Source organism: Cygnus olor, chromosome 7 (genome assembly GCF_009769625.2).
Source record: "Cygnus olor isolate bCygOlo1 chromosome 7, bCygOlo1.pri.v2, whole genome shotgun sequence".
Taxonomy (NCBI): Eukaryota; Metazoa; Chordata; class Aves; order Anseriformes; family Anatidae; genus Cygnus; species Cygnus olor.
The window spans coordinates 12,526,527-12,540,422 of NC_049175.1; the positions used below are offsets into that span (position 1 = coordinate 12,526,527).

The following is a 13,896-nucleotide window of genomic DNA, read 5'->3' on the forward strand; positions in this document are numbered from 1 at the left end:
AACATACCTCTTTCCTTGATTGGCTGTGGATGAGAAAGAGGAAACGATGCAAAATAAATTCCTTGTGTATTGGGTTTCTCTGCCTTAGCACACATCCTCTGTTGCTATTTGGTTGACTTGTATTTATTGCTTTTGGTATTTTAGTAATGTAAAAATAGCCTTATTTATGTCCAGCGACAAAAGACAGTATTACAGATGTCAGATTAATAAAATAAGGTAGAGGTGGACCTTATTAGCTTTGCTGACTTGAGTCAGACATCTCTAAACTGGATTAGATTCATTTAAAGTAAATTGCAGCTCTCTAAACATTGTCTTTCTCTGCAGGAGGAACTTCTTGAAAATAATTTGCAAACTTTAGCTACTGATGTGGCTCCGGTTTATAAAAAGCTTGCTCCTGAAGCTTTCCAGAACCAGGTAGGTCTGTGACAGCCAACTAATGTAGCTGTACCTCCAACAAGGCAGCATTGTTTAAAAACGAGATGCAACCCCAGAGTATGTTAACAGGTGGAAGCAGGAGATCTCACAGATGTGACAAATCCCACTGTTTACTTCGATTTGTTATTTCATGTGGTTGGTTTTAAAATCTTTTTATTCCAGCTGGTGATTAAGTTATGCCCCCAGCTGTGCAGTTATAAAAGTCTTAAAAATAAAAACACTTTATTTGCAGAGACAGTTTGATCCTGGCTGAGCTGATAATCTTGTTGACAGTCAGTAATAAGTATTATATGTTTCATGGGGAAATAGGTACTTTCTGATATTCTTACTGGCTGTATTTATTCAATCACAAGTGCATTTGTGGCTCGGGGGGTTCTACATCACACACTTGCAGTCCTAAGTACCTGTAGTTTATTTCATTTTTAGGTGGAAAATGAACACATGGGCCCAGACTGTCGGCTTGGATCCAAGGACGGTAGGCCTTTCTCTGGTGTAACAGCTTGCATAGATTTCTGTGCCCATGCCCATAAGGATACACATAACATGCACAATGGAAGCACTGTGGTATGTATATAGGATTTTCTTTTTTTGTACTGTTTACTGTTGTGATTACTCTGTGCCCTAAAATGTTTCTCGATTTAGTGGATACACTTGCGTGAAGTTTTTTAAACGATTATGAAATTAATTGCACGTTGCCATTTATAAATTCTCATGTTATTTGGATCTATTTATTATTAGTCTACAGAGGACATACGTTCATCTTGTTGTAGAGCAAATCAAGAAAGGTATGTAAGTGATGTTTCCTACAAAATACCGTAATTCTTTGAAGACACACAAGCCCTTTAGACAGGATTGTCAATGGGACAGATAAGCTATTCTGAGTAGAGGCTTGATGCTCAAAGTCAGGTAATAATGGTCTAATCAAGGAGTTGCACAGACATCTGTAGAAGAGCTTAAACAAATAAACTCGTTATTAATTTACCTCCCCCAGCCCATCAAATTCACTTTCTCCTTGCACTGTGCACTTACCAGACTTCACATTGGTAAAGTTACTAGTCAGAAAGTACATTGTATGATGTCATGGAGTAGGTGGTGGAGTCAGGTGCCTGTTACGGTCCTTGAAATTAAATCTGAGTATCTCATTATGAAAGGAAAACCCACAGTTGTCAGTGTGTATTTTTGTTTTGGTTTGTTGTTGTTTTTTTTTTGTTTGTTTGTTTTTTTAAGTGGTCATTGTACCAAATACCTTGCTGGTTTGCTAGTGAGAAAAACAGTTGGGAATTACTCAGTTAAGTAGTGTTTTAGAAACTGAGACCCATAGTCATGAAGAGGGACAGAGTCGAAAGAAAATGAAATAAAACTGACAATGCTTGTGTAAATATGAGTTTTGTTTCTTTAGTAGTTAGAACATTGTAAATACTTCCTAAACAACTAGGATGAATTCTTGTACATTGGTGAAGGTAACACTTGAGAATAATTTCTCAATCAAAGGATGTGTATACAGAAAAAAGAAATGCATCTAAAATCTCTGCCCTCTTATAAACTGAATTTTTTACAATTTGAAAATGAGAATTCAATTATTATGTTGCTGTGATTCAATAAAGCATTGAATTTAAGTATATACTTACGGTGTTTGTATGTAATGTCAAGGAGAAGTGACTGGAAAGGTTGTTAATGTTAAATGTCTGCTTGTAGGTTGGGTAAATATCTGCTACTTTGAAGTATGGAAGCAGGCCTCAGAATTCAGCAGGAATGTCAGTCCTGAATAGACTAATATTTTCTTCCTAATACTGAATGCTACTTATATGCAGATATTTTATAAGAAAATGCTGAAAGCATACTTTGCAAAATATTAGTGAGCTACTATGAGTAAGCTCGTGTATGTACAGTCACTTCAAAGCTTCTGAAGTGTGGTAATTCAGACCTTTTAAAGATCCCAAATTTGGAAATGAGACTTCCTTTTCTGGCAGACTGCATGACATAGTTTTAAATGAAACTCAATTTGGGTGTTCCCAAAGTAATATTTTAAGTGCTACTTTGCCTCTTAATGTGAAGACAAAATGGAAACTGATCCCACTACTCATTCAGCCATACTGGATCCCATAAAGAATACAGTTATCCTCTTGGAAAAGCCATAAATGTATGGCCAACAGTTGGCTGGAGGGATGATTAACTTTTTTTGTGTGTGTGTGGTGGTGGTGGTTTTTTTTTTGAGAAGTGTACCAGGGAATAGTTCTATGATTGTGTATTTATCTATAATCATCTGATGTTATTTTGGTGATGAATTTTATAAGTCTTACAAAACATTATAAAATCACTACAACTGCTGAGAAGTTCACCTTCAAATGTGACCTTCATCAGATAGCTCACTCATACAAATACCTGTTGCACACTTCATATTCTCTTTATTTAATCTGTTTATTCCAATATGCTTGAAACAAAGGGTTGTGCATAATTAGGTGGCAAATATTAACACTCAATTTATGTAACAAAATTTAGCAAGAAGGTGGAGTTCAGAGTTACCTAATGATCTATATACAACCTCCACAGTGAGAAGGCTTATGTAAGTTGCTGTCTAGTACGCTTAGATATGTAGTTACAGTGATGCATGTTGGAAGCCTAAAGCAGAGAGTTTTGTTGTTCTGCAGACAAGGTAATAGGATATGCTGGGCTTTCTTCAATCTAGATCAGCTTGTTGATGATCAAAATTAGGGTTAAGTTTAGCTTTTAAACAAGTAGGAAAACTAGTGGTAAGAACACAAAAAGAAATTACCATGTGTGACTCTACCATCCGTCTGGTCACCTCCTGTGTTCCCATGTAGTTTCAGAAGCTACTCCAGCTACCTACTTAGTTTCAAATAGATTAGCATTTCTTACACGTCACTGCTGGCAATGATGGAGGCATTTGCATCTTACCTTTGACATATTCTGTATGCAAAATGCAGTGTGTGCAAGTATTACACCTAGCTGAGGTGACTGTCAGTTTTCGTATAGATGATTGTTTTCTGATAATGTGCTAATAAACAGAATGGGGATGACTTGCCCGGCTTTTTAAATCTCAAAGGCATGCAAGTTAATTTACCTTTTTTCTCATTTCCTTTATTTGATTTTTTAATGATAATTACAACTTACACTTTTAAAATTTGTACAAAACATACTCGTCATCTTGCACATCGTTGGTGTTGGTAAGATTGCTTCTCTTCCTTCTTACCCAGACACAAAATGTTCATTTATAAAATCTGAAGTTCCTCTAGACTAAAAAGGTTGAAATAAATAAATACCTTACAAGATGGTATTTATAAAATGCTGCCAGCTCTATCACCACTAGTTATGGCGTGAGTGACACATTTTCATTTCTCCCTTCAGTTGTTGGTGAATCACTTTCACCACAAATATGAAAGAAATACTGCACAGTGCACAGGAATTAAAGGAAAAACAGATTTTTTTTAAATGATTTAAATCAGACACAGATATGAGTTCAGCAAAGCACTAAATGAGCTTAAGGACAAGTAGGGAATTTACTGTATATTTAAAAGAATATGGTATCTAACCAGCTACGAAGAACAATTTCCTTTCTCTGTCCCTGCCAGAATTTCAGAAAAGCATTCCTGTATTTTTCCAGATATACATGTTTTGATGATAAAGTGAATTACTTGTATGTGTTTCTGAAAATAAATGACTGTCATTTTTATTAGCAGGGGAGGAAAAAAAGTTTTGGAAACATCTTTTGTAGATACAAGGTAGAATAGTACATTTTAATTTAGAAAAAGCAAGATTTACCATGGGAGATCTGATTTGCTGAAAACCTTTCCTGGCTATCAAAATCTGAAAATTTTGCAGAACTGCATTTTGATAGAAAAGCTGAAGACAAATGTGAATATTACCTATTTGTCTCTGTAATAGAATGAAAACACTTGGCATTTCTACAGAGGTGTAAACTAACATGTTTATCTGAAAGAAGCAAAAGTAATTTCTGCCTATGGATTGAATTTTTGAAGAACCTTGAAGTCAATAAATGTGCCATCCATTTTTACTCAGATTCTTTTGTCATCTTTTAATGTTGTACTAAGGGCCATTGCTGTATGTTGCAACACAGTGTTAGGGTGCAGTGTTCCATGTCGATGTGAAGCTAGACTGTAAATGAGCAGCATGTAAATAAAGGCTTTATAGTTATTAATGGATTCTGTGAAATGTAAGTATTTCTGTTTCTTCAATGGCTTAGCTGCAAAGGATCACACTCTTAATACCTGTGTGAATCCATTTAAATCACTGAAATAAGGGGTTTCACAACAGCTAGAACAAAATGGTTAATGATGACCTTACTAGCTGTGTGCCATGTATATGGGTGCTGCTCACTGTGTGGGGCATGTTGCCCTTTTTGCTGGGGTGCAGGAAGGTGAGAGAGCAGTAGCGGAGCTGCACAGTCTGTAGCAGGCACTGGGGAAGGAAGGGGAGGAAGATACATCTATGCTTACATCTGTGCTTCAAGGGCAGCTGCAATGTAAAATTATTGGCAGCAGAACTAAGTAGTTAGTGTCAATAAGCAATCCATCAACAAACTGTTCCTGATTTTTTTCCTTCTTATATATTTTTTTAAAGATCCTCTGCTCTTCCTGTAACTTACTGTATGTCTGTAGTTACAGCTCATCAAGTTACCACTGCATATGTATGTCCAGACCTTTGCAATAAATGACAGAATATGTCTGCAAATACTTGAAGAGTGCATTTGAGGTCATGTCCACAACTTTGTGAGCTACAGAAGTACTTAGATGCTTAAGCTGGAGGTTCAGATTATAGCAAATCAGAGAAAAGATAAACTCCACAGCACCTTAACGGAAGGATTTTTGTTATTCTTTATATTGTGAAAATGGAGAAATACTAGAAGTTCACTAGTAATCCGTGAGTTCCCAGACAGTGGTTTGTGCACTGCACCCATGCTACAGCATGCGGCATGAAAACGGCACCTGAGGTGGGTGTATCCAGGAGAAGGCGCTGTTAGTTGAACCTCAAGCGGTCAAAAGGAAAAATGTCTGGGACTCCCTTCTCGGACTTGCAGACTTCTGCAAGCTCATTCAGGTTATAACAGGCCAACAAAACAGCACTGTTTCTCAGCTGCAAGAGAAAAGAAAGCAAAGTTGTTTGTATTTGTAATGATAAACAATGATGGCATAGCACCTCGGAGTCCCACATGGCACCTTCTCTCCGTTCCATCTGCAAAGGGACGATGAGCATAGGAAATTGATTTCATCCTTCAAGGCTAGAAATGCTGTTTGACTGCTATGCTGCATCTTGAATTTAAAACATCTGTTCATACATCGTGGTGCAAAAGGCTACATCTTGTGAAGTTCAGGAGGCCAAAGGCAGATGAAAGTGTCCCAGAATAATTCATTCACAGTTGCGTGGCTACAGATGTGTAGGGCATGTCACTGAGTTCATGGGTGCGTTTCAGTGAAAAGAAGGGGGTGGAAATGTTTCATGAATATGCAAGTTTTACCATGACATCACTAAACCCAGAATAGGCAATGGTTTTGATCACCAGGCACACGGAAACCTAAACAAACCACCTGGCCAATATTTTTTTTGGCTTTCCGGCATCCTGGATGATTTAGCTGCATATTCTGGAAAAAATAGAGTGTAGCAGGATATGTAGTTTCACTGTGTAAGTGGGGTTTAACAGAGTCTATGATTTTCTCATGTTCAGTTTTAATTCTGGTCCATTTGCACACAGTATCACAACCAATGGAAAATGCTGCTTTTAACTTCTCAGCTGTAGCTTATGTTTAAGTTTCTTCATGGAATATTTTGCACAAATTTCAGTATTAGAGGGGCTTTTGAAACGGATGTTTCACATTTGGTGGATTACTCTGCTTCAGCTGTAAATTGCCAGCTCATCTGTAGGGCCTTAATTTATTTAAATTTAAGATCTAAATTTAAAACTGTTTTCCTGGTTACATTAACTTTTCAGTTATCCACTTGCAGTTGGGTTCTTCCTTTTATAATGAAATATATTATGGGGGAACAATGACCCTGAGAAATAATATATATTAACTTTTCTGTTACGGTATTTAGGCTTTAGGTGTATTAAGGGTATTTACGTATTCATTTTTTTTCTGGAGAATTTAGAATTTTCTTCATTTTTGTCTCATTTGAGTATTTAATATATTGTGTACTGGAGGTGACTATACCTTCTACATAGTTCTGCCAGAGTCCTACAGCCATTATCTTCTTTAGTTCCTCCAAAGAGTTCTTTGACTTCCTTGTTTTAAAGAGGATGTTGCTCTTGTGATACTGTCTAATACTCATTTCTGCCTACAGTTAAGCTCTCTTTCACCTGATAGGAGTTTTTTTTGTTTGTTTTTTTTCTGTCTGCTCATATGCTTTCCCCTGGGTCAAGCATTGCAGAAATATAGAGCTAATCTATCCTTGCCTAATTATAAGTCAGATGAAAAGATGATTAAAAGTAATACATTTTTAAGAGAAAATCTCTTTATGGGAAAGAATAAATCTAATAACTGTACAAGATAAGATTTCTGTGAACATATCTGATGAAATGCCTGGAAATGCAGAACTGTAAATTGGGTGAGGGTTTTGATTTTCAAAATAGCAAGATTGTAGATTGAATCTTCAAGATTTAGACCTTTTTTCAGACTAGCGTATGGGTCCAGACAGAGGTTGGGCAGAATATTTTTAACAGCTAGTGAGAATCATGCAGTGTCTAATGAAAACAAACGGGAGCTAGGTGCCTCCATGCTTATTTTATTTCTGTTTTTGTTTTTAATTTAGAAGGGGAGGATGTGCTGAGCCCTATGTAATTGTGCTCTGTGTATGTCCTACCCTCTCTCCCATTCCTGAATAATTTGGAATCTGCTGGCGTATTTCAACCAGATTCCACTGAACTCCGCAGAAACTTGTCTTGGAGCCTTTAACCTCTTGTTCTAAGCTTGGTGAAAGCCCACTGCTGAGCGGGGGAGACAGACCCAAGTCAGCTCCAGCTGCAGCTCCTGGTTAATCCACGCACATTGGGAGGCACTGAGCTTCAGCCGGGCCCCACTTCCCGCGGGCTGGTACCCAGCGGAGGTGGCAGCAAGGTGTGACGGGGGCAGGGATAATGGTGCTGGGACTGGGCACGTGGGAGCGTGGGGATGGACAAGTCCGTAGGAAACCAGGCATCATTTGCTGCTCATGGAACAACTTGTTTTTTCTAAATCTTCCTCGTAGTCCAAAGGCTGCCCAGTGGAGGTAAGTGCGCATGGAGCAAGCACATCAGTAAATGCTACTCATCAGCTTCTACTTGCCCTTTCACCTTTTCTTCTGAAGACCCCTTCTCTTGATCCTTTTAAAATGCCACCTGAAAAGCTCTTCTCCTTTGTCTCTGCCCCTCAAATTTTCTCCTCTTGCTGCTCTGCAACTGTCAGGCTTTGCATATAGCTATTTATAAAGCCCTAACCACCACCTTATTTATTTAGGATTTTTAGTTTGTGATTCTGTAATTCTATTATTCTGGAAATAAATCTGTGATGCTTTTATGTGAAAGCTATGCTACAAAATAAATGTTTGTTTTTCCTAAATTATATTATTATTATTCTCCCCCAGAATGTTAGGCATGGTGACAATATTCTGGAAAACTGAATTAACTGGTGATATGCATCAAATTCGATCTACACAATGATGGAAAGAGAATGCCCTCATTTAGGGAGTATCATCTCCTCCTTGGATGGTGCTCAGATTCCTTTGTGTGTGTAGCTAGCAACTCCCCATGATATAGAAGCTTAACTGTGCCATGGTATTAATGCATGGCTTTCTAGTAATGTGGTATATTGTGAAAAACAGCATTCTCCTGTGAATTTAATGAATTAAACTTAATGTGTGGTTTATTTGAACACTTGCTCAAATGTGTAAAACTGTCGCCATCCCTTGGAAAGCACAGAATGAAACCAGATAGATGTGGTTTGCTCCTCTGTTTTTAAGAATGTTTTGTGTGTGTCTGTGGTTTTTGGTTTGTTCTGTGTTTTTTTTTTGTCCCTAGGAAACAAGCATGTGTTTTTAGCTCTTCTTTTAAGGTGAAGGTTTAATATTAATAACAGCTGGAACTCTAGACATGCTGGAAGTCATAAGTACTGCGAAGGTTCAGCAGTGATTTGGAATAACTAATAAGAAAACTGTTGCAATAACTTTGGATATTTATTCACATTTCTTATCAAACTGGATCTAGCCAGCCTTCTCTTGGCAACACATAATTTAATGAGAGAAAGTAGGTCAGTGGCATGAGAGAAACGAAATATTTGTTGGGTCTCATGACTTCATTACAGCAGGCAGAGTTGGGGAGGGGTGTTAATTCAAGAAAGTGTGTGTATAGATACGTAGATTCAGAACGAGAGAGTTATAGCTGAGATTTACTGAAAATACAGAGCAATATAGATAACTTCATTTGCCAGACAACAACAACAAAAAAATAGTTCCATGTCTTACAAACTTCTTGTTGAATCCATGTTTTTTTTTTTTTGTTTGTTTGTTTTTTCATATTTAGCCTTTAAAAATGAACCTGAACATCAAATACATATTAAAAAAAAAAATACTTAGGAATTTCCAGTATACTTACAGCTCAGCCTATTTAATGAGTTCGGCATGTGTTTGTGGATAGTGTGAGCTAGCCCAAAGCTGAATTTTTTCTGTCCAAAACACATGCCTTCACCTTATTCTTCAGGTACCAGTAATTTTTCTGCATCACCATAAATGAAAGAAATTACGTGTCAGATGTCTACATTTGAAAACCTATAGCACTGAGAATATAAAATACAAGAAAACAATGAAGTCCAAGATAAGTGCTTAAATATTTAAATAACGTTTGCGTTCTGGTTGTATTTGTAAATGGTCCTGTTCCTCCCAGGTGTGTACATTAACAAAGGAAGATAACCGGAGAGTTGGGGTGATTCCAAGTGATGAACAGCTCCACGTGTTACCTCTCTACAAAATCTCACAAACAGATGAATTCGGCACTGAGGAAGGATTGGAAGCTAAGATAAAAGCCGGAGCCATACAGGTGCTCACAGCATTTCCCAGAGAAGTACGAATGTTAGCTGAGCCTCTTAGAGCTACAAAGAAAAAGAAACCTGACACAAGGAGGACCCCAACTGAAAAGCAGCCATTAATAGACAAAAAATATTCAACACCAGTAAAGCTGAAAACTGAAGCACCAGAAAATCTGAGCAACACGTTGCATTGTTTAGGTGAGTGATGCTCATTAAATTCTACTGGTCTTGTCTGACACTGTGTTGTGTACTACCCATCTGAGGGGAAGGAAAAGCTCCCTAATACTCATTTTTATAACATATTCCCCTACCCTGCGTTTTAGGAGCTAATGAACAAGACAGTGTAGTCAGCATTCTCTCTTGGCACAGAAGAAGACAGGTGATAACGCAAAAATAAGTTTGTGGTGGTGTTTTCATAATCGTAAGTAATGCTAATGCACCAATGAAATGTTTTCAGGTTCCTGTATTCTGATAAATAATGATAATAAGAACATCTTGAAATGGTAGGAATGTTTATTTAAACAATGGGCATTATTTTATATCATTTTAAAGTACAAGGACCATTACCTACTTTGTATGAGAGACAATGGCTTTCTGACAGTCTGAGTTGATGATAATTTCCTTCTAATACTTAGTGACACCGATACTGCAGCAGAGCAAGAGACTTGCCAAAAAAAAAGGGGGGGGGGGGCAAGGTTTTATCAAAGAAAACAGTACTTCTCAAATTCTTTGAAATGCTGTTGGTGAGGGTGTGAGAGATGGGATCTGACAGCAGCTAAGTAAAAGGTGTGCTTTCTCTATTACAGGGAGATTGCACTGGCCTCAGTCTTCTGCAATAATGTGTGCTTGTGCAGCATAGAGTCATTACTTGACTGAGCTGTGCGGAGTTGCTTTTGATTCATGCTATTTTACCTGACTGGGGTCAGGTTTTGAACAAGTATTTTTGGACAATAAAACTCTTCTCTGGGACTTCTCAGTAATGAAAAGTAGAAAAGAAGCAAGATGAGGAGGAAGCCACAGAGTAGATTCTGTGATTAGAAGGGAGAAAACAAATAAAAAGCATAGCCTGTCTGGCTCTGGGGAAGAAAAGGGGGAATTTAGCCAACCTGCTGAAACTTTGAATGTTAATTCATGAGGGAAATCCAGGTACATGTGATAGATTTCACTTGAGGAACAAAAATTAAATGTGGATATGTTCTGGGGAAGAAAAAAACACTGCAAATGAGAATCTATTTGACACATCTGTAATTTGTACTCATCAACCTGAGTACGTGTTTCTCTCAGATGAGACAGGGCAACAAATAAAACTTTGTGTATAGCAGGATGAAATAAGAAAAGAATTATTACACTACTAGGAAATTAGACAGCCATTGAGTTAATCTGCATGTAAGTTTGGGAGACAGTCCAGGCTCTGAAACAAATATAAAAGGACTCCTCAGGCTGAGGACAATGTCCAACAATAACTCCAAAGCAATGATTAATAACTTCTATCGTGCTTCAGGTGGACTGGAAGTCCTGGAAGGATTAGACTCTGGCTTGGGAAGGAATTCTGAAATTGTTTGATCTCACTGTAAAGTTGTTCTGAAACACTGAAATAGTTAGGAACTGTCTACCTGAGCATGACCTTGTCATTAAAAACAGGCTTGGCTTCTGAATTTGAAAGCCATGCCTTTAACAAATGGTATGCTATCCAGAGTTTTGCTGTATGCTTTGGAAATGTAAGTCTTTATCATTATTCCCTTAAACATGCAAGAATAATAAAATAACTGCATAAACCAGTCAACTTAAATAATCGATCTTGACTAAATAATTAGGTAATACAGTCTAAAAAAGCTGCTGATAAAAATAAATCAGAGTGATGAAGAAATACTCTTAAGAGTGAGAAAGTTTTTCAAAGATGAAAAGAGTTGAATAAAACCATTTTCTTTCTGTCGTAAAGGTTCAGCCTCTGTCGTGCAGATTTTGATAGTGGAATTCCCTCAAGATTCTGCAAGTGAAACATGTCGAGTTTATGCCGTTCTTTCTGACTCAAATAAAGCTGTCACCACAGTAAGCCCAAATCTGCTGATGGCACGTTGCTGCAGCTGGCCAAGATTAGTGACTCAAAGCATTTATGCACATTATGTGTGTTTCCTGTAGTTACACAGCGCAATGGCTGAATGTCACCGTAACGGCCTCTGCCCTGCCCCTTGCCAAAAACACAAAGATCCATGGATTATGAATTTATAAAATTATAGTATTAACCTGTACATACTACTTTTTGCTGTAATAAGGGATCCCTTGGTTGGTTCTTTCAATTTTGCCAGTTGTAGGTATGATTTTAGTCCTGAGAAATTAATAATGTTAATCTGGCAAAGATTACGAGACTCAACATCAAAACAAAATCAAATGGCCTGTGGAAGAGAGGAGTTGAAATTAGACTATCCAGTAGCCATCGTTCCTGACAGTAAACTGGAAGAAACAATTATTAATTGGGTATCCTTTCACATTAATAGTGGCCATCAGCTCCGCTCATACCATTTAAACATAAAAAACAGAAAGGTTTGTGTAATAGGTAATGGAAACAAAGTACAGAGAAACTTACTAGGGGGAGAGAAGAACAATACCAACTGTATAGTTTTAGGTAAGCAGTGAGTAAAGAGAGTTCTGCTACAGCTACCTTAAGCATGTCAGATACTGCTTTTAAATTTTCTACTAATACAGGAATAAAATACTAGCTTATGTCTACTGGAAAGGAAAAAAATATTGATAAATGGTATCTGTAATGTACTCAATTTACTGATGAGGACAAGAGTTTAAAGCATTGGTTTTGCTTTTTAAATATTAAAAAGAATATGGAGAATGTGCAATTAGATGAGATAAGCATTGTATATTCAGTCAGGTTTTAGGCCATGTGAGGCTAACACTCTTTGGAGTAGACTGGGGGGATTTTGAAGGAGTCACAAGGCTGACTATTGGGTATTGTCCATTGTTCGTGATCTTCCTTTGAAAGAGACTTTGACCATCATTTCAAAGCCATTACTGTATCCCCAGCTGGAAAGCCCGTAAACCTTGAGAGACTCCTCTAACCTGCCATGTCTGCATCGTATGGAGAGCTGGAAATTGCAAAGTGCTAAGACAGGACTATCTTCTGTTTTTACCTAGCATTAGAGATGATGGTGAGGAGGACCTTTATGGTGCTGAAGACAGCTTAGGTCTGCTTGGTAGAGCAGGCATACGTGATGACTTGGCTAGATACCTAATTGTGCCAAGTGTTTTGTAGAAACACTATATATTAAATAGGGTGCATTTGTCACACGCCTCTTGCCAATATCACGCAGCACAACTGTTAATTTTTACATTTGTGCTAATGCTGAGAGCCATTGAAATCTTAAATTGTTACAAAATACATATTAAAGATTAAAAAAATGCATCTTTATACAGTTTCATCATAAAGCCCATTATCCTCGACAAATAAACTTTAGAGATGGAAATGTTATTTTTTCTCTCCGTAAATACTGGCAATTCCTCTTGGCCTGTATTGGATAGAAGCGGAGACGAACCACCAGCCCGGAGCCAGTCTCTCGGCTGGCTGCAGCACAGTAGTACTGCAGCCAGCAGATCCCAGTGGGGCTGCACTCTGTTTGAACAGGAGGTAGTAGCCCCGGGACGTGATGCCACTTTATCTGAACCATTACTGATTTCCTTCTACCCATATATTTGAATTTACTTCTGTTTCTTAACATCTGTAATATTTTCCTCCTAATCAAAACATTGACCCTGACTTTTGTTCAGTATTAATTTCAGAGGAATGTGCACCTCTGTACGTTTCCAGAACACACAGAGTTTTATATCTTTCTAACATGTATATACCCTATATAGAAAATGTTGATTTCAACTTAATGCTGTTAAATACAATTTCACTGTAGGTTTTTTTCTTAATTAAATGGAATGCTTTGAGTTTGTTTTCATAAAAAGGTCCTTAAAAGAATGTATGGAGTTTCCTTATGTCACCCCTCAGTTTCAGTATTTGTATGCTAAATGTATTGTGTCTGTAGTTTATCCCACTTTGCTTTTTTTTCCTCATTCCTGAAAGCATGTTGAAAGAATGTTTTTTAATCCATCACTATTTATAAATTAATAGAAGAGAGAATAGTTCTTCTATATTCGGTAAAGCAGTTAGACATTCTGTGTATTTATGGAACAAAGAAACAACACTGACAGAGACGGTCCTTTGTGAGAATATGGAAGAACTCTGTGTTGTACTAGTTTGCCAGCAAACAGATGTAAAGCAGTTTTAGGGCATGATGCAAAGTCCATCAAAGTCAACGGAATTATTTCCCATTACTCTTACGGACTCTGGATGAAACTTACTTGTGACCAGAACAAGTCATTTGAGGAGAGAGCAGTTTTGTTCTACAAATGAGCACAACTGCAGTGTGCCAGGACTAGA

The 13,896-nt window shown here is 37.5% G+C and overlaps 1 protein-coding gene and 1 long non-coding RNA gene across 7 annotated transcripts in view; one reads left to right on the forward strand and one right to left on the reverse strand.

Moving 5' to 3' along the window:
• Positions 1-13,896, forward strand: part of TET1 (tet methylcytosine dioxygenase 1) — a 75,676-nt gene that overhangs the window by 50,096 nt on the left and 11,684 nt on the right. For 5 of the 6 annotated variants that reach the window (XM_040564230.1, XM_040564231.1, XM_040564229.1 and 2 more), the window contains 3 exons: positions 325-414; positions 862-999; positions 9,323-9,662. In XM_040564230.1, coding sequence (XP_040420164.1) covers positions 325-414; positions 862-999; positions 9,323-9,662 — 568 coding nt within the window. Of the gene's footprint in view, positions 1-324; positions 415-861; positions 1,000-9,322; positions 9,663-9,787; positions 9,886-13,896 lie in introns of all 6 variants that reach the window. The other variant, XM_040564234.1, reaches the window with a different exon arrangement.
• The window catches only part of LOC121073385, a 31,871-nt gene continuing 19,636 nt past the window's right edge, over positions 1,662-13,896 (reverse strand). Inside the window, exon 3 of the long non-coding RNA XR_005821670.1 lies at positions 1,662-5,547. This is a non-coding gene — a long non-coding RNA (uncharacterized LOC121073385). The remainder of the gene's footprint in view (positions 5,548-13,896) is intronic.